This window comes from Paroedura picta, chromosome 12 (genome assembly GCF_049243985.1).
Source record: "Paroedura picta isolate Pp20150507F chromosome 12, Ppicta_v3.0, whole genome shotgun sequence".
In the NCBI taxonomy this organism is placed as follows: Eukaryota; Metazoa; Chordata; class Lepidosauria; order Squamata; family Gekkonidae; genus Paroedura; species Paroedura picta.
In genome coordinates, this window is record NC_135380.1 from 25,396,927 (window position 1) to 25,417,383 (window position 20,457).

The 20,457-nt window shown below is 44.7% G+C and overlaps 3 protein-coding genes across 3 annotated transcripts; 2 read left to right on the forward strand and 1 right to left on the reverse strand.

Annotated features, from left to right (window-relative positions):
* Positions 1 to 261: 261 nt before the first annotated feature.
* On the forward strand, positions 262 to 4,085 carry FAM136A (family with sequence similarity 136 member A). The gene is made up of 3 exons (XM_077305965.1): positions 262 to 509; positions 1,645 to 1,785; positions 2,957 to 4,085. The coding sequence occupies exons 1-3, from the start codon at positions 423 to 425 to the stop codon at positions 3,143 to 3,145; spliced, it is 417 nt and encodes a 138-aa protein (XP_077162080.1). The 5' UTR covers positions 262 to 422; the 3' UTR covers positions 3,146 to 4,085.
* Positions 4,086 to 5,742: 1,657 nt separating this feature from the next.
* Positions 5,743 to 9,818, forward strand: SNRPG (small nuclear ribonucleoprotein polypeptide G). The gene is made up of 4 exons (XM_077305252.1): positions 5,743 to 5,921; positions 7,482 to 7,504; positions 8,703 to 8,827; positions 9,664 to 9,818. The coding sequence occupies exons 1-4, from the start codon at positions 5,890 to 5,892 to the stop codon at positions 9,712 to 9,714; spliced, it is 231 nt and encodes a 76-aa protein (XP_077161367.1). The 5' UTR covers positions 5,743 to 5,889; the 3' UTR covers positions 9,715 to 9,818.
* A 381-nt stretch (positions 9,819 to 10,199) lies between these two features.
* On the reverse strand, positions 10,200 to 19,553 carry PCYOX1 (prenylcysteine oxidase 1). Its single transcript, XM_077305243.1, has 6 exons — positions 19,138 to 19,553; positions 17,987 to 18,193; positions 17,261 to 17,435; positions 15,915 to 16,126; positions 14,824 to 14,979; positions 10,200 to 12,141 (listed from the first exon to the last, which is right to left on the reverse strand). The coding sequence occupies exons 1-6, from the start codon at positions 19,244 to 19,246 to the stop codon at positions 11,483 to 11,485; spliced, it is 1,518 nt and encodes a 505-aa protein (XP_077161358.1). The 5' UTR covers positions 19,247 to 19,553; the 3' UTR covers positions 10,200 to 11,482.
* Between the last annotated feature and the right edge of the window lie 904 nt (positions 19,554 to 20,457).

Consider the following 20,457-nt stretch of genomic DNA (forward strand, 5'->3'; position numbering starts at 1 on the left):
GGACAGTCAACCGCTCAGGCGGCGAAGGGAAGGCATATGGACGAGTGGAGCTGGGCGCCGCCGGCTTTGGAGATGCGCGCAGAGTCTGTGAGAGCCTCCAGCACGTCCCTTGCAACCACCGGGTTCCCCCTTCATATTATTGGGAAGAACTGAATAGGATTTGCTTGGCCCTGGACTCGACTTTTGTGCCCCCCGCGGGAGAAGAAAGCGCGCGATTCCGCAGCCACTTAGGGCTTGCGCGGCGCTCTCCGGCTTGCAGCGCCCGCTCCGGACACAGGAGGCGGCTGCTTCTGCTTTCAAGCGAGGCTTTGCTGCCCCCTCGGAAGTGTCGTAGGGCTGCGCCTGGAAGTGAACGGGCGGGCGGGCGTCCTCTAGCCTGGGAGGCCTCCCTCCATGTGGGGCGTTCTTGGGAGGCGACCGGCATGGCTGAGGCGCAGCAGGTCCGCGTGCAGGAGGCCATCGACGGCATGGTGCAGGGGCTAGAAAGAGACGCCATCCGGAAGATGCAGGTCAGACGGGGAGGCGGCTTGCCTGCACGCACGTGGGAAGGAATCGGAGCAGCCACGGTTCTCACGCCGCCCTCCTTCGCCCGCTGGCTCCAGGGGAGGCGGGACAGAGTGGCCTTGCAGCCGTGCCGGGGAGACCCGGCTTCCGATCCCGCCGCACCCAAGAAGCTGGCTGCCTGCAGTCGGGCTGCGGCTTTCATGCCCTTCCTCCCCGAGGACATAATGGGGGCAATCCCGTCTATGTAGCCACTCAACGGGGTGGGATGGAGTGGGGCACGAGGGGCGGGATTAAAATCTGATAAATGACAAAAATATTGTTATGTGTAAGAAAAATAATTTGGGGAAGGTGCAATAAGCAATAAATTTGTTTTGGCTCGTTCTTGTAACACTAGATCATTCAGTGTGCAGTTTTAGCAGGGGAGAAAACCCAAAGTGTGCTGTTGAACAATAAATTGGTATTGATCTCCCCTTCTGGAGTCAGAGACCACCTCTTGGGGCCAGGTTTGTTGCCCATATTAACTTTGATAGCCAGTTGGGACCTTCAATACCAGCTACAGGAGACAGACAACTATGGAGGGCACTTGGATTCCAAAGCCAGCAGCCCTCCTGGCTTGCCAGGCAGTATCCTGGGAAAAGGTAGAGGCTAGGTGGGTCTGTGTTACTTCTGTGTTACTTCTGTGTTACTTCTGTGTTACTTACTTCTCTTACTGACATCCAGCCAGCTCGATGTAGTGGTTAGGAGTGTGAATTTCTAATCTGGTGAGCCGGGTTTGATTCCTCTTTCCCTCACATGCAACCAGCTGGGTGACCTTGGGCTCGCTGCAGCACTGATAAAGCTGTTCTGATGGAGCAGTAATATCAGGGCTCTCTCAGCCTCACCTCCCTCACAGGGTGTCTTTTGTGGGGAGAGGAAAGGGAAGGCGACTGTAAGCCGCTTTGAGACTCCTTCAGGTAGAGAAAAGCGGCATTTAAGAACCAACTCTTCTTCTTCAGTAATATCAGGGCTCTCTCAGCCTCACCTACCTCAAAGGGTGTTTGTTGTGGGGAGAGGAAAGGGAAGGCGACTGTAAGCTGCTTTGAGACTCCTTCGGGGAGTGAAAAGTGGCATATAAGAACCAACTCTTCTTCTTCTTTGCAGGGAATCATGTTCAGGTGCAGTGCTACGTGTTGTGAGAACCCCAAGGCCTCCATGCAGCAGGTCCATCAGTGCATCGAGCGCTGTCACACTCCCTTGGCACAAGCACAAGCCGTTGTCACCCAGGAGCTGGAGAGATTTCAGGTGAGGAGGACAAAGAATAGCAGATCTGTGTTTGTCCCTGAACCTGACTGGAATTGCCGCATTTCCCTGGTTGGTGTTTAATCTTTTCAATGGGGCCAAAGTCTGAATGGCGCAAGGATCAAAGAGCCATCAGCGCTGATTCACTCCAAACACCAGCAAAGAGCTCATTCACTCCATCTCCTCAAGTGTCAATAGTGACAGAAGCAAGGCTGTGTTAACCCAGCTATTCAGACTGGAGAAGGGAAGGCTGTTTGTGTGTCAGCTTCTGCAGAAGAACTGAGGATCAGAAGGAATTCAGGTGTAGGAGTTTCCACCCCCCTGTATTGTGATCCCTATTTAAAAAGAGCTTTCCTTGTAACAAAGGATGGTATGCTTTATATACTGATGTTTTAAAAGGTGTTTCATTGATTAATCAATGAATGGCTGGCTGAAGAAAGGAGGTTCTTCCTAACTGGCTCTTTTCTGGTCCCCACAGAAGGTACCATTGTTGTAGAAGCAGCCTCAAGTCTGCCATCCTTTCCAGTAGGGTGGCTATTCCAGAACCAGGCGGCTGAGCATTAAAATGGCAATCAGTTTCCAGGAGGAAAATGAGCTGCGATTTTATTGCTCAGCTGCCTGTTGTCTAACTGGAGAAAGAGATCATATATCTACAACTGCTTCCTGTTGGCAGAGACAGTAAAATAAAACCTCTCTATTCCAAGGCACTAACCTGTGAAAATGAGATGGGTTTATGCAGTAGAGGTAGGGTGCCTGATAATTAAAAATTCCATAATGAGTTCATGCCCCTCCTTGCTAGGATATGTTTCTTTTTTTGGCAACAAAGTTATTACACATGATCATACATTAACAGAACACAACAAAGAAATAAAAAGCCCCCAGGCCCAAAACGGCAAATGCCAAACAACAAAGAAAAATAAAATGTTTACATTTACTGCCATACATTACTCCCGGGGAGAGGCGGGATATAAATTAAATAATATTAATATTAATATTAATATTACTAATAATAATAATAATAATAATAATAATAATAATACATTTGGTTTTACAGCTTCAACAAGATGTAACAGTTTCATAAGCCTTTATTGTCAACCACTGAATTTGATCTGTACAATGGATTCTCCCTTGAGGTCTTGTCAGCCACTCATGACTCTGTGTTCTCCATCTGCAGGATCGCCTCTCTCGCTGTACAATGCACTGCAACGACAAAGCTAAGGACTCTTTGGATTCAGGGAGTAAAGAACAGCAGGTCAAGGCACTGCTGGAAAACTGTGTGTCAAAGTGTGTGGATGACCATGTCCACCTCATCCCCAGCATGACCAAGAAAATGAAGGAGACTTTGGCAGCCATTGCTCAGTAGACTTCCTGGCACTGCAGCAGGAGGGCAAGGGTCGCCCATTTGAAAGAAAAAAAAGAAAACTTGGGATGGGTACAACAACTGGGGATTTGGAAATGAAGATTGGGTGTATCCAGTTTGGAGGCTTGGTAAGGAGCTGTATGGTGTGAGAATGAGAAAACAAGTTCATATGTTTGCAGCCCCCTTGGTCTCTGTTATATATGTGCAGACTATTCTTGACAACAGAGCCTGCTGAAAGGAAGGGAAAAGGCCTGGCAAGTGTGTGGCAGGGATGGAACCTTCACTCACATGTGTGTCCTTGGATAAGTGTTGCCCTGTTTCAGCACTCTCTGTCCATACTTTTCTGAGGCTGTCTTGCGGATATGTCTTTGACATGGCTGGCAGAAGCACATGCTCTGTGCATTTTCCAGGGAAGGAGCTTAGATGCTGTGACCTCTCTTCCTATGATGAGATTATATTTTTAGTAGCAGACATAGCAGTGCTGAAACTAAATCATGCACAGAAGTGAATTCCTCAAAGCTGAGGCCCAGTTTATGCATTTGGCAGAATCAAGTGATTGTTTTCTGACTCATGTTTATAAATGTTTCCTTGTGGGGTTGGGACACTCACTGCATATTGAAAGATCAGGAGGAAAGCTAGGCTGAATCTTTCTTGGCATGTGAATTTTCCACATGTAGGGTGTGGGTGTGATTTCCATGAGGAGCATTCAGCATGACACCCTACTCCTGCGGCCATCAACCAAGCTAGATAAAGTCCAGGAAATCTTTATCACTTAAGTGGTTATCAAAAAATGGTTTACAAATCTTTCTGTTTGGAGTTTTGATTTTGCTCGAATGCTTTGGTTCTGTCATTGATGTATGAATATTACCAGATCCCTACGGTAACACTGGAAAGGCACCCCAAAGCCAAAAATAAAATTAAAATCTTCTATTTTTCAACTTCACTGAATTCTGACTATTTGTATTTTAAATGTTTTCCAAGTTCATTTCAGCAGCACGGAATTCTGCATTGGGTAATGATAAAACACCTGATCCGCCAGCATGACTTCATCGTTGTAGTCTTTTAGTAATGATAAGATACAGTTTTCACATAGAAAATTGATCATGTCAGAAATAGATCAGAAGAGGGTGGCATTTTCATTGCTTCAGCCTTTTATAAAGAATAAATAAATGGGCCATATGTCATGAGAACAGTGTGTTCACAGGACTTGGAGGAGATATAAGCAGGTCTTAGAATCCTACTCTATTTGGTGGACCTTACTTCCTGGAAAATGATGAATTATGAAAAAAAGAAACTGTTCTTTGAAAGGAAACTTTCAGGGCTGCTTGGTGCCTTGTAATGTGATATAACCCGATGGATGTATATCGAGATAAATTGGATTAGGCATGTGATTTCAGTTATGATCTAACCCAAAACCAGGCTAAGTAATGGCTTTTATTAAGTCGGTATAAAATTATGTAAAACAGAGTTTTTAATGACATCACACTTCCCTTGGTAGGGTTGTTTTTTTTTGCTGTATTTACTCAACCACTGTCCCATCCTAACAGGTTGCTGGAAGAACAACTATGTAACAGTTAAACCTAGCACTTCTTTTATATGTGCAAACTTGCTTAACATTTTACACAGGATGCCAACAAGAAGCCTTAAATCTTCCACCCTCTCCCCTTCTCCCTTTTAACTTCCAGCCTGACAAAGCGCTCTGGGAATCTCCAAAGCTTGCATGCTGCTTTGCATTATTTGTGCTGGTTTTTATAAAGGGGTTATTACATAGTTTTGTTTCCCCCCACCCAATGATTGTGGCTCAACTCAGCTACCTGCTGAAGTTTTGTTTATTTTCTTGCCTAGAAGACAGATGGTCCCTTGGGAAGAGAAGGTAAAGCAGTGAAGCCATGCTTGTTATATAAGCTTAGGTTGGCAGTATGGCCATGGATTATCAGCGTGTGTGCAGACACATGGCATCTGATTTTTAAAAAGGTCAAATTGGATGGAGAAGCTACAGTTGTTGAACATCTTTCAGATCTAAAAGGGGAGTGGCACAGTATTTCAGATATAATAAGATATAGCTTCCTTCAACTGAAATAATTAATTCCTTTACCCTTTAAAAAGAATGCACTAATTTATTTGTATAAATCAACAACCATGAAATCATTGTTGGAAGGGGCTCTACAGGCCAACCAGCTGTGTTACCATGAGGTATTTTGCTAATATTATCCATCATTTTTGATATGTGCACTATGATCATTAGACTGGACACAAAAACTGAACCAGCTAAGGAACAAATTCAGACACCAGGGGCACCTTTAACACCAACAAAGTTTTATTCAAGGGATGAGCTTGAATAAAACTTTGGATCGAGCTCATCCCTAGAATAAAACATGGTTGACCTTAAAGGTGCCCCTGGACTCTAAACTGGTTCTGCTGCCTCTGACCAACGCGGCTGCCCGCTTGAATCTAATTCATTCACAGGCTTTCTATGGAAACGAGTTTCGATTGGCTCTTGTTCGCCTTGGAGAAGTGAAGCTGATTGGCAATTCTGGGAAACTGAGGGCGGGCGATCACACCAGCCTCGCGGTGATTGGTTGCTAAGGGAGGCTGATGACGCTACGTCGACGAGCCTCAACTTCCGGCCTGAGGCGGGCCAGTGTACGTGAGCGCTCCCGGACTCATTCTATTGGACACGACTCGGACTTCACAGCTGCGGGCGGGAGAGAAGCGCCGGTGGAAGGTTCCGCAGTCGAGGCCTCGAGATGAGTAAGGCGCACCCGCCGGAGTTGAAGAAGTGAGTCCCTGACGGGTGGCGGCCGCTGGTCCGGTTGGGGTCGGGCCGGGCGCCATGGAGGCAACGGGCGCCTTTGTTGGCCATGAGGCTGGTGGGGCAGAGCGGCCGGATGCGGGACGCATGCGCAGCCGAGTTCGTTAGGTGGGGGCTGCATGCGAATAGTGGGAGGAGGGCCTGGCGTCTGGGGAGCGCGTGTCAGGAAAGTGGGCTCCTCAAAACGCCTCAGTAGGCCCCGATACACCCGAAATGTGGCTATGCAAAGGGTCTCAGCTAGACGATGGCCCCCACAACGGTCGAATAGGCGGGCTCGGGGGGGAAGGAGGCACGCATGTGCCGCAGCCATTGTAGGCCTGAGTTTGCCTGTTGCCATTTGTCAGTTGTTACAGCCATCGCCTTTCCTCAAGCGAGAGTGCAAGAGTGGCGAAAGCGTGTTGCCTTCATACAGGCCCCGCTAAAGGATTTTCGGGGCCCGTGGCACCAGGCGTTTAATGTGTTTTTTTTTCTAATTGGTTTTATAATTTGTAAACCGCCACCAGCTGGTTCATGCTGGGAGTAGCGCTCTAAAAATCGAATACTTATTCTAAGAGCTCAGCTGCCTCTGTTTCTTGTGCTGCACAAGCAACTGTCTCTTCCCCGCCTCCATCCAATAGTTGGAATTCTAGAAACAGCAGATAACTTCACTTTGCTGAAAGTACTTCTCAAATCTTGGTGAGATGATCAAGTGTGATGTTCAAGTGTCTAAGGGAACGTTCACACTTATGTGGCTTGCGGCCTGCACACATGCTGAATGAGTGATGTGCATGGTCAGAGCATATGTATAACCCTTTTTGCTCTTGCAAGCTGCATACGTATGAAGACCCCCCCAACAATCTCATTGTGACCCCCCCCCCTAACTACTCAGCACTGTGGCGCCCTTTGCAAGTGCTCCATGTGCTAGGGTAAACCATGTCCACCTTTCTGTGTCTGGTACTGTTCTATAAAAAGAAGCTGCTCTTAGTGCTCTTTACAGTAATGGCACCTGACCGTTGGCAGTTGAGGCAGAGTTTCACTTAATTTAGGCAGAACTCATTCATAACACTTAAGTTCTCTCTGGGGGGGAATCGTAACTGCTAGTATTAGTTAATACTATGTAGGTGCCTCTCAAATTTGAAGTGGATGTGATTGTTGCAGTGGTTTGATAGGCAGCCTAGCCTGAAGGCAGGTATTTTACCATGATCCCTGCTACAGAAGAGGCAGGATCCCTTCTGTCAGAATGAGCTGATAAAAAGATTGTAAAATTGGAGTTGTGAATCAAACAGAGGGACTGTGGTTGTGGGTTCTGAACTTGTTGAGGCTTTTGATTTGTTTTGCTCATTTGGGAACAATTGCTTTGTAAGTATTCTTGATGTAAGGGATGAAAAGCTCACCTTACTACCCCTATTCCCCCACTATACTTTCAAGATATACTTTGTTTTTTGGCCTTATGAAAACTATTATCTAAAAAGGTGACTAGTTTTTGTTAGGAAGAACTCTTAAGATTTGTGACCAGATTGTATTGTGAACGTTTGTTTTAAATTTCAGATTTATGGACAAGAAGCTGTCATGTAAGTAAAACAATTATTTCTCCATTTTGTTTCAGTTGGAACACTTTCTGGGGCTGTGTAGTTTGGCCCCTGAGAGTAGCAGCTGTCCTAGATGACCATCTTTCTGGCAAGCTGCCCCTTATCTTGTTACTTGTTGCTGCAGCACTATCCCAGGTATTTATGGTAAGGAAATGCAGCTCAAGTATCCCAGCAGTTCAATGAACAGTTAGGGGCAGTTGGTTGACAGTAGGAGAACCATTTGTAGGAGACAGCACTTAATTTTTCCTAAGGTGAGCAAAGGAAACTTGGGATGCTATACTGTAAACAAGATCATGTTTGTGAGTAATACATTACTGCAGTGGTCCCCAACCCCCGGTCCGGGGACCGGTACCGGTCCGTAGATCAATTGGCATCGGGCCGCAGCTCCTCCTTGTCCTCCTTCCCAGCTGCTGCCTCGGGGGCTGCCCTGCCACTGGCTCACCTTTGGTGCTCTCCAGCGGCCACCATGGCTGGGGCTCCCCCTTGGCATGGCACTACGCAACTGCTGCTGGCAGCACCCCCCAGCGGATGGCGGGAAGTCAGGGGCGCCGGCAGTGGAGCAGGGGCTCAGGCAGCGGTGACGTCCCTCGGCAAAAGACTACCCCCCCCCCCCGGGCCTCAGTAAAATTGTCAAGCGTTGGCCGGTCCCCAGTGATAAAATGGTTGGGGACCACTGCATTACTGTATTGTTAATGGTTTAGGCCAATTAAGCAGCACTTGTTCTTGATAACAATGCCTTACATACTTACTTACATTCTAGATCAGGGGTAGTCAAACTGCGGCCCTCCAGATGTCCATGGACTACAATTCCCAGAAGCCCCTGCCAGCAAATGCTGGCAGGGGCTCCTGGGAATTGTAGTCCATGGACATCTGGAGGGCCGCAGTTTGACTACCCCTGTTCTAGATCTTACATACTCTAAATTTTGTTTTATTATGATGGTATGGTATAAAAATACATTTGGTTGTGAAAGCAAAAGAAAAAACTTGTTCCTGTCCATTGCATATTTCTTTAGTTATTTATGGGAAATGACTTAAAGATAAAATTCACTGCAGTTTTTAACTTAATAGTTTACTATGATCTCTGATGCAATAAAGCTACTCATTTAAAATGGTTAATTCTGTAATTGCCACCTTAAGCCCCACTGTTATCAAGAAACTGACTTTTAACTGTTGTTTACAGTGAAGTTAAATGGTGGCCGACATGTCCAAGGAATATTAAGAGGGTTTGATCCATTTATGAATCTTGTAATAGATGAATGTGTGGAAATGGCAGCAGGTGGACAGCAGAACAACATTGGAATGGTGGTAAGTGGAGACGAATTGAAATTTTAAGAAAACGTTTTGGATTGTATAATTTATTCAGCGAAGCTGACGTGAATCTATTTTTAAAGTTAACTTTCTCACTGAGAATCAAGGTGGTTTGCAGTTTATATAGTGTATTTAGACAGCATAAGACAGCCACAGCACCACACAATAGGACTATGATTACAAAATTATCTTCAGACATCTTCTATCTAAGTCCTTAATGTTATAAAGACTGAAAGGGAATTCATATCAGTGACTTGTTAGGACAAACAAAGTTTTCTAGTGCTGGTTCAGGCAGGATTAGAGTATGCACTCCCTGGATTCAGCTCATGACCATGCTGATATACAATACAATTAAGCCACAAATGATTCTAAAAGTTAACATGTTCACACATGCCTTCTGACCATAAAAAATCTGTAGAAATCCATCTTTTTTCAGCAGTTTCTCTTAAGCTACCCAGAGACACTGCCATTTGATACCACATGGAGAATCAAAAACACTCTGCAGGCTAATCTTTTCCCCATTTTAGTCCTATCTAAGTGTCTGAATTGTCTTTTGCAGTTTGATTCCCATTTTTTTCTGTGAATTGTATTTGCCCTGTTTATCCTGCCTTAATAACCATGGATAAACCAAGAATGCAAGGATAGCTGAATCTAAAGATGCTAAAGGTTATTTGAAGCCTTGTAAAATGAATTGGTGTGTTTCTACTCACTGTCTTGCAGCAGCTGAAATCTTTGAATTATGAGGACTGATGATGATGGGATTTTTAGTGGGCTTGGAGACTTAAGAATTGTTATATGCAAAATATAACTGATTCCTGTGCTTTGATTTGCAGGTAATTCGAGGAAACAGCATCATCATGTTGGAAGCCTTGGAACGAGTATAAATGAACAGAATATCCCGCAGTGGCAGTAGTACTCCCCGAAACGTGTGGATTCTCATAAAAATCTATATCCCTTGTTTGTTTTTTAAATAAATTCTTAAAATGAACTGTTGATTTGGAATGCCAGTCTGCAGAGTTAACTTTTTCTGTGCAGTAACAGCAAGCTACCTGCAAAAAAGAAAAACTTTCCTATGGTGCTTTGACCCCAGACATTCTGTATTGAAAGGTGGGTCTTTCAACTGCTAAGCAGGTCAGCAAAGAGATGGATAAGTTTCAGAGCTGCATATTAGCAAGTCTACTCAAAACAACCAAATTCTTATGCCACCTTGTTGACTTACAGACTTAGCTGGAGAAAGGAATTGTGCTAGCAGGTGATGAAAAAACTTCCAACTTTAAGGGTTATAAACTAATGCTACTTATCCCTCAAAGACTCTACTAGAATACAGACCCTGTAGTGCACGTTTTCGCCCAAGAATGTAAAACATACCACCAGAGCTCATCCACTTTAATAGCAAAAGATCAATAGATCATTACAGTGCTGAGCTTATTACAGTACTGTTTTACTCGAGGTATAAGTAGTGAACAGAATAAATGACAGTCTCGTGTCGGAACTTGCAAAACCAGATGAATGGTTGGTTTGGGCATTTAGCAGCATTTTGTTACTGATTTTAATAGGATAAAAAGTTTAAATCAGAGTGCTGTTTTTGAACTAGTGTTAGTTGATCCCTGTGGCAAATGGATCATTTGCTCTCCACTGTAAGTAGCAATCCATAGTAAACAAGTGTGCTGTACCTAACAGGCTGTACATGCATTCTTCAATTGCTGAATAGGGACCACAGCTGTATTTTAGAGATCAAAAAGTCTTCTTTGTAAAGTAATATTGTTTCTGCTAAACCTTACCATAGTAAGGTTTTGTAGTGAAAAAAACAGTCTGTGATTCAATATAACCTTTGCCATGTAGCAAAAGGGAGATTAAATCAAGCAGTCTATTGGTGCTTGAACATCAAGCATAGTTATTATTTTTAGTTGCTGCTACCTGATCCTTGAATTTGCTGTTGGCTTTGGCTTTTCTCCCACCTCTGATAGCTTTCAAGAATTAGGGTAAAACCCAAGCTTGCATGAAAGGCACATGCAACCATTGCATTCAATTTCTTTCTACTAGATGATCAGTTTATTCCTACCTATCATAAACATAAGCATGTTTTGGCTAGATGCCACATTATAAAACACACTATACCAGATGCTACTCCTGCATCCCTTATCTCCTCAGGCACTTCAGTAGGAACTGTACCAGAGTAGAGCACATTGGCAATCATCTTGAAAGCTACTAGAGAACTTATAGTAGAATCTGATCTGACTTGGAGTGCTGGACTCACAAGCTATAGGTGAACACTTAAGATACAATACAGGTGCTTAATTTAATTTGTTCATGTGACCCAATTAAATGAAATTAACATTAATTTGAGACAGTAATACCTAGTTCAGTGTTTTCTAAGAGGCTTATGAAGCATTATGCAGAACAGTGGTAGGCAGTAGAGTTAGGATACATTTGAATATGGCTGACTGCGTTCAAAAGAAATATTCTTGGAGATCCTTGCCTCTTTGCATAGGCAAAATACACCATAGGCTGTGTTCTTCAGTTACCAGGTGTTTTTAAAACAGTCCAAAATTGTTTTCTCCAGGGGGTGGGATTGTTCAGCCTTGAAGGTACGTTTCAGTGTAGTACCAGCTCCAGTCTTTGACAGTTTTCACCAGCAATGAGAATTCCAACTCAGAGTTCTGTTTTGAGTCTTTCATGCAAATCTTCCTGGTCAATCATATCCATGTTTTCATACCAGTGGTGGTAAGCTAGAAGAGCAGCATTTTTGGCAGAAATTGCACTCATTTCCATGGCACTTGCAGCCCATTCTATGCTGTTGACATAGTACATTCTCCTGTGAAGGATGACAGGCGGGCATTTCTCCGGGGGGCTGTAATGTGGGTAGGCTAGCCAAACCTTTACTGTAGTGGTATCATAAGATAGGAAAAGCAAGTTCATTTGCTCTCTGGTGAGGGGTTGGGGTGAGAAAATTTTCCAAACCTGAGGGCCCAGTAATGGGTTTGAGGCATCTTTTCTGTCCTTAACTGGAGATACAATGCCCATGCTATTTATAAACAATTTGGGATTTTCCATTGTGAAAATACCATGTAAATTGAAATAGGAAGGGTCCTGGTAGCCAAAGAAAGAAGAATTGATGTGACCATGGACAAATGTTGCTACAGTCTGGTGATAGGGTCTGGAGAACTCTGCAATGGGTGGGTTAAAGTTGAGAAATGTTATGTTGGCGATCTTGCGGTTCAAGGGGGTTGCAATCAGAATGATGTTGTATGCATCTCTCGCTAATCCTGATGTTGAATTGTAAGTTACTTCATACAGCTGCATAGTACCACCTGTAAAAATTAAAATATTTTTAATATCCCACCCCTCTGGTGCTCAGGGTGGGTTACAACCATAAAAACACAAGGTTAAAACATTGAAACAATACATTTTCTGCCAGTCATGCCCTTGACTTAAGTCCCAGATGGGCGGGATTGGCAGATCTTCCATCTCTTCTCCTTCTCTTAGCAGTGAGGCTTGTTACTATGGTGGATATTTTTGCCTCTCCCATAAGCCCAGCAGAATAGCTCCATCATACAGACCGTGTGGAACTGATCTCTCCTGGGAGCTCATTGCACAAGGCCAACTTCACCTCTTTCAGGCAGAGGAGCCTGAGCAGGTGTTGCCGTGAAGATCTTGATGCTCTTGAGAGTTTATAAGGGAAAAGGCAATCCTGCAGATACACTGATACCAGACCGTTAAGGGATTTAAAGGTTAGAAGCACCTTGAATCTGATTTGTCTATCTGAATCTGATGCACCTGGGCGAGAACTGGTGGTATAAGTGCTTGATAATGAGTCCCTGTCAGGACTCATGCAGCCATATTATGTACCAGTTGGGGTTCCTAGAGCAACCTCAAGGGCAGTCGCCTCCATACAGCCAGTTGCAAGAGTCTAGAAGTGATTGTCACACAGATCACACTGGCTAGATCTGGCTGTGAGAGGGGCGGTGCAAGCTGTCTTGCCTGGCGTAGATGGAAAAATGCCAGGTGGACTGTCTTTGTCACTTGGACCTCCATAGTTAACAGAGGATCCAGAGTCATGCCCAGACTTTAGACGGTGGGTACCAGTGTTAATTGTACCCCATCGAATGCTGGGAGCAGTATCATCTGCCCCACTATGTGCTGGCTCTTGGATGGATTCAACTTCAGCTGACACTGCTCAAGCCGGTTCACCATAGCCTACAGACACCTGGCCAGATTGTCTGAGGGTGTTGATGGATGATTGTCCACTAGCAGAAATAGCTGGGTGTCATCTGCATACTGGTGAAAACCCAGCCCCAAACAAGCAAAACCTATTCTTTTGGCTGCCTGACAATCCTGTGAAGCAGTGATCTGCAACCTTTTTCAGGTTGCGGACTGGTGGGAGGGAGGGCGATCCGGGCGCCGCGCATACACGGCAGCCCATGCATGTTTGTGCAGAACTGCTGCGTGTTTGCGCAGTTGGCCGTGCTTCTCTCTCCGCCCTCCCGCAGAAAGAAGCTTGCCAGGCCCCAAGCTAATGATTTGCTTGTGGCCTGGGAAGTTTCTCATTGCGGGGCGGGGGGCGAGTGGGGAGAGGGAGCCACGGCCCGGTGATTGGGGACCACTGCTGTGAAGGAAGTTTAAGCTGGGGAAGAAGGATTTGCCTAAAGTCACTGGCAAGCTCCATGGTAGAAAATAGGACTGAACCCTGGTCTCCCCATCCTAACCCAACATTAGGTATTAATATTCCTTTAGTGGCTCTGACTTTTGCTGGATGTGCTGTTTATCTGCAGGGGTTGGATTTCAGCAAGCTATATGGGTGGCTGAGAATAAAGTCTATCTGCAACTGGGATGCATCCTTAAGACTGTGCAAACACCTCTCTGCAGATCTGCCTGATGAAAGGCATCTGTTTTCCTCCACTGTCTTCCAATTACAAATAAGTAAACCAAGTATTAAACACACTTGAAGTCTTCAGTGCCCAGAAAACAAAACCACACTAGTTGCAGCCCTTAGAATTGTTCACTAAGGAAAGCAAGGAGATGGTGTATATTTTTAATATTAAGTGTCTTCACTGGGCAAAGTCCCTAGCACCATTTATCTAAGTTACCCAATATTATAATCTCTGTGTAAGCTTAAAGGATGGGGAGGGGAACATTTTCAGTAGCTGGCCTGCAATTAGTAAATTCCCTCCCAGTAAACCTACAGAAGTAATTAATGATTCACCACATAGTTTATTAAGTTGCTCTCTTAATTTGCAGGCTAGATTCAAACTGCTGTTTCCAACCAATTTTAATTTCAGAATTTGTCTCCTGTGGCAACTGCTAAAGGATGCTACAAATATGCTCACATTTGTATTCCAAATGCTTTAAAGTGATTTTACAGATGTCTTTGTAATGCTGGGTTCAAAATCACTCCTTCAAATGGAAGGTTCTACTACACCAAGGATGTTGTGTGAATGCTTTTTATACATGCCATCAGAGCTCATCTATCCACAAGATACTGTTGGATTAGGTTGTCTAAGTCAGACTCACAACACAAGTGGGATGTGTGTGAGAAGAAAGCTAGCAGCTAGGTCCTGGGGTCATGCATCTGAAAATCTTTTAGCATTTTGTTTTGAAGTTGCCAGACACTGTCATGGTATAAGTATCTGCAGAATTTCCAGCTCCTGTTCAGCATTTTGGTGTAGTGGATAGTAGGCGTGCCTTCAATTCTCCCCCACATCCAGCCAGCTGGGTGACCTTCGGCTCGCCACAGCACTGATAAAGCTGTTCTGACCGAGCAAGAATATCAGGGCTCTCTCAGCCTCACCCATCTCACAGGGTGTCTGTTGTGGGGAGAGGAAAGGGGAGGCGACTGTAAGCTGCTTTGAGACTCTTTGGGTAGGGAAAAAACCAACTCTACTTCTTATCTCTGGCTGTTTTTCGGTGCCTATGTTCCCCTTCCTCAGAACTTCTGTATCTCAGCAAATGTTTTCATTTTATAAACTGTTTCCAAAAAAGGGAGACAACCTCACCTGAACGTCCATTTTGCCTTGTTTTTTCCTCTATAGAAATAACGGTCCCAGGAATCAGCTTTGCTTTAGATGCATACAGAAGGCCGGTACATACCAGTTTGTTGCCACCTTCTATTGACCAAAGTCCATTATCGGCACCGGCTAAAGATACGGCACCTGCCAGGGAAAAGGGAAAAATCAAGAGTTCCAAGTACAGAAAAATGCTCATAGAAAACTGCAGAGGAAAATTAGTCTCCATATAAACAGAATTATAATGTAATGTTGGAAATAGTACTGAGATTATTTTTAGTACGAGTTTCCTGATATTTGGTGGAGGACAAATGATCAATTTTATGACCCACATGGAGTATAAACATTCTTGAATCTAGGAAACTAATGCTATTGAATGAATACCTAATTTGCAAAGATTTCCTTTGGGAAAGTACTGGTTCTACAGCAGCACGCTCAATAGACACATAAGATGCTTTTGCGTGCTTCAAGATTGTTGTGAGGATAAAATGGAGAATGCTAGAAGTCACTTTGTGTCCCCTTCAAGGGAAGTAACTTGGGCTTAAAGAAAAGCAAGAATGAAGAGAGGAAGGGATGACTTGGTTGGGATTCTAATGCTGACCTATTAGTGAAGAAGGTATGGCGAAGACTGAAGCAGTGAATGAGAAGAATTGAATGTGTTTCTAATTTAGGATTGTCAAGTATAAGATGGGGGATCTTTACCAGCCATTTTGAGGTCCTTGGTACGACCTCTGCAACTTGCATCATTTTCAGAGTCAAAGATCCACAAATGGGAGGTAAGTATGCTTATAAGAGGGCTCTGTTGAAATCACCCCACCTTGCCATTCAGCTCCCCAAACATCCGCCAGAACCTACTCTGAAGCTCTAAGGGTTACAACGTGCCATGGTGGTGGTAAACAGGCTGATATCTGAAACTGACCTTTGGCAGTGTGGTGATTTCAAAACTGCTTTGCTCCCCTGCATTTGCAATGAAGGGACTCTGGGAACAAACTCTGGGAACAAAATCTGGGAAGGTGGGCGCAATAAGAAGGAAACAATATTACACTGCTAATTTTTTTTTTTAAGAAGAAAGCATGACTTACCTACAAAGCCATTGATATTGGCACCTTGGCCATAGTTTACTCTCATGGCTGAAGTTACTATCTCATTGATAAACTTTTGAGAAAAGCCAGACTTCTGCATGGATTCTTCAACAGACTGATTCAACATCTGAAGGAATTCAGCTCCTCCAAGGGCATGAAGCAAACTTTCGCTGCTGCTGAAGGCATAGTCATGAGCCTGATACCGGTAGATCCTGTATCCAAAAGGGGAAGGAACCATTAAGAAAGGGGCAATGAAGATTATGCATTCTTTGCAAAAGGTTAAGCAGAAAGGGAAGTCGAGGATTTGTAATTCATAACTGTATATTGTAAGAGGGATTTAGCTATTCTTAAATTATTTTGTTTCCATTAAAGTGACTCACAAATATGTCAGCTAAATGTCCTTATTTATTTATTACATTTTTATACCCTTGTGCCTCAGGACAGTTCACAGGGAACGTGAAATTCAATATGACAGATACAACATAAATTCAATAACTGCATCAATATCCACACTGAACATTTAATTATTCACTATTTAACTATTAACATTCCAACCATTACCCCACAGATTGCTCAGCTTGGGATTGTCCCACTATGTGTCTAGTGGGCACATCTGTTAGGAGGGGGTTCTGGAGGGCCCAATAGGTGTTGTCACTGACCTCAACCAAATACTTGGCAGAAGAGCTCTGTTTTGCAGGCCCTGCGGAACTGTGCTATCTTAATTTTAATACTATAATTTGATTGCAGCGTCTTTAAAATGATGAGAGCAGTAATTGAGAAAAGCACATTCCCTGAAGTGTAACCCCATTTTTCTTGCCAATGCTTGTAAATTGTTCAGGGATCCATGTGACATATTGGTGGGGTAGTCTTTCCTTCCTTCTTCATGGCAATGCTGATATGCAACTGAGATACAGGTAGTAGAGAATTAAAGGCAAGCATGTTTAACATGCTCAGGCAGACCATGGACTCTAAGAACAGATTATGCATGCTTCATTCTTGGTTATGAACCCAGCTAATTTTTACCTTATGCCAGATGTAGAATTCATAGCAAAATTTAATCATTGTAGCTGCCTGACAAGATATTCAAGTTGCTGTAATTACTATATGAACTGGTTCTTCTGTTTGCTCCTGAAACTCTAGAATAGATTATGGGCTGAAACTTGATTATCATAATTGTGTTTTGTGTTTGTTCTGTCTGGAGCCAGTAAAGTGCTTTTTTTTCTTGAGCATTTACATCTATGGTATGCTGAAAATCTTACTTATCATCCATTAGCCTGCTGCCCACTTCTTACAAAGTAATAAAGTCTTTCTAGTTTAAGACTAGATTCTGCTTTGTGTATTATTACCTCATAAACTTGTCCAGAATTTCCTCCACCCACATGTACATTCGCAATGGATTCAGCCAATAGCGCCACAGGAGCTTGACAAAATTCCAGATGTACCAGCTACTTTCCTCAAAGACAAACTCATCTCCATTGTAAATGCCCATCAGGCCACCTTGGCTTTTAGGAACAGCAAGTCCTGCAAGTGTGAGAATGTGCAACTGTAAACTAGTAAATACTGTGAGAAATAAGTCCCTTTGGAGGACTCAAAAGAGGCTTACAAAATTCTCCCCCATCTTATCCTCACAACAACCCTGAGGTAGGTTAGGCTGAAACTGTGTGCCTGGCCTAAGGTCACCCAGCAGGTTTTCATGGCAAAGTAGAGATTTAAAGCTGACTTTCCCAGCTCCTAGACCAGCACATCAATCACTACACCATACTATTTGTATGATGCATTCTACTGCTCTCCGCAAGGGATGGAACTGACATATACAAAGCTACATGGGTTGGATTCAGATTAAATTTACCATCAACAGAATTTCCCTGTCTCCCTTCCCTTTGCAGCCACAGTGATCCATACCCTGATCACACTCAGGCTAGATGGCTGCAATGACCTTTATGTGGGGCTGCCTTTGAAGACTGTCTAGAATCTTCAAAATGAGCTGTTGTTTTTTGGGAGGCTCGGTGGTGTTGCCTGTTACCAGGAATCAGGGAAAATATCTGAGCTTGTATGGTAAGCAAAAGTCATACCTAATTCTTTGACAAAATGCTTCATGTGCAAGTTAAGCAGGTGGATGACAGCTCCTCCGGCTTCATAGTCTTCTCCTTCCAGGTTGACAGTAGCCAGACGGCCACCCACATCCCCTCTTTCAAATACATCAATCTGGACATCTTTTCCAAACCTCTGGCGCAGAAAGTAGGCTGCTGATGTGCCCCCAATGCCAGCTCCAATTACAGCTGAAAGAGTTGTATGATATACATTTTATTTCTGTCAAACTGAGATGGATACCAGCCAGCTCTTCCCTTATGCTTATAAGATCAAGATAATGAAGGGTGCTCCAGCATAGTTTTAATTACATGGATCATAAGTGATTTCGTTCTCTGTGGCAGCTGAGACTTTCAAAAGTGTCTGAAGCCTTTGCTCTAGAGCAGGAGTAGCTTTTTTTTAAAGGTTTCCTTAAAATGTTTTATGGTTCTGCTTTTCACAATGGCAAAGGGTAAGGGGAAATGGGGAAACACTGTCGGTTCTCAAAAAATCTGGCTCCATCGGCTGAATGCTGTGGAGCACTGCCTTTGCTCCAGCCCAGAATGAAGAATATTCTCCTTTTATTTTGTATTATTTAAAAATAATAAAAAGGACCACTATCACCAGTGAAGTGATTCTAAGCTTGTCCCGCTTGCCGAAGCAACAAGGAAGTTTAAAAAAAAAACATCTCTATAAAGACAAGAGTGTCCTTTAGCATGTGCAGAGCGTGCACCCCTTAAAAGCCACTCTTCCTTCCAACAAAATTTGAGTCCAGTGGCGACCAACACAGACTTATTCAAGGCGTGTGCTTTCGAGTGCAAGCACTCTTCCTCAGACTGAGTGCTTGCACTCGAAAGCTCAGGCCTTCAATAAATCTGTGTTTTGTCTTAAAGTTATCACTGGACTCTGATTTTGTAGTGCTACTTCAGACCAACCCCCTTGAACCTTCCTTTCAGTGACTTGAAGCCATGACACCCACTCCCAGCAGCCGGGTTTGAATGAGACTCTGCGCGCACACCAACCCCCCCACCCCACCCCGTTTTGGAAAACTGGAGGCTGCGGTTGCGCGTCCTCCCGCTCAGACCACCCCCTCCCGACTGGCGACCCAACCCGCGCAGAGCGCAGCGCCCTTTGCCCGCCGTTGGGGCCCCCCTACCTATTCGCTTGGGCGGGTAGCGCAGGTCCTGGGGCCCCGACGAGAGCCCCCTGCCCAGGGAGGCCAGGAGCAGGAGGAGGCGGGCGGGTCCCGCACCAGGCGCCCGCATGCTGGAGGCCGCGGAGGAGGAGAGCGGGACGGACGGGCGCACCGCAGTCAAGGCCAGGCGGCGGCTCTACGGTCTTGCGCCCGGCCCCGCCGCCTCAGTCGTCAGGGGGCGGGCAGAGGCTCTCAGAAGGGAGGCCGCTGCCCCAGGCGACATTGCCGCTCCTCAGCCGGCAGGTCCTGCGCGGCGGCGCTTTGGTGTCGCCTGGTGGTCGATCCCGAGGTAGACCCATCCAGAGGGGAGCCGGCTTGGTCGGAAGCAGCAGAGCAAAGTTCAGTGTCCGGGGGCACAGAACAAGTCGCAGGGCCTGCAAAGAGGAGCTCTTCCGCCAGGCACTTGATTGAGGTCGACTGAGACTAACGACTCTGTAATCTTGCAGAAACTAAAAAAAAAAAAAAAAAAAAAAGTTTCCTGAAAATGTTTTGTTTTATTACTGAGTTCACTGTATTGTTCCTGTGCCCCTGTGTTTCATGTAAACCGCCCTGAGCCTCAAGGGAGGGCAGTATATAGATGCAATAAATAAGTATAGAAACATGATAGATCCAGATCCAGACAAGAGGGCAGCGTTGCTGGATCCAAAGGAGCATTGGTCAGGCAGCCTCAGGTGGCCTACCTGTGTTAGTCTGCACCACCCAAATGCAACAACCCTATAGCATTTTCAAGACCAAGTTTATCCCAGCATCTCCTTCTGTGACTCTGAACTCAACTCATTCCTAGGGCAGATACATTTCAGCCCAAAGTTTCAAAGAACAGGTTTGTTCTACAAAGAGTGCAAGAACCCTTGATAAAAACATGGGATAGATTTCACCCCTTCTGTTGGTTTGCTACACTGTAGGGAGGCATTTAAGTGTAGGGAGGCATTTAAAAACGTGATTCTTCCACCAGGAATCTGAAGTGTAAACTTTCTACCCTTATTATTTTCTTGTACACGTGACCCAGGACTTAAGTAGATATTCCACTTGCAGCTATTGTTAGTTGGATTCCTCTGGACTTCAGCAGTGGATCAGAGGAAAAGAGGGGCATCCCCTCTTCCGCTATTCAGCACATCTGTGTTCAGAGCTAAGAGCCAAATATTTACAGAATTTGTGGTTATGCTCCTATCCCTATAAGCAGGCTACCTGCACAAGGTTGCAGCCTATTTGAATTATTCATTGCTACCAGATGCGGGTGACCTTAATAAAGGAATCTGTACAGGGCACCAGCAGTTTGTTAAA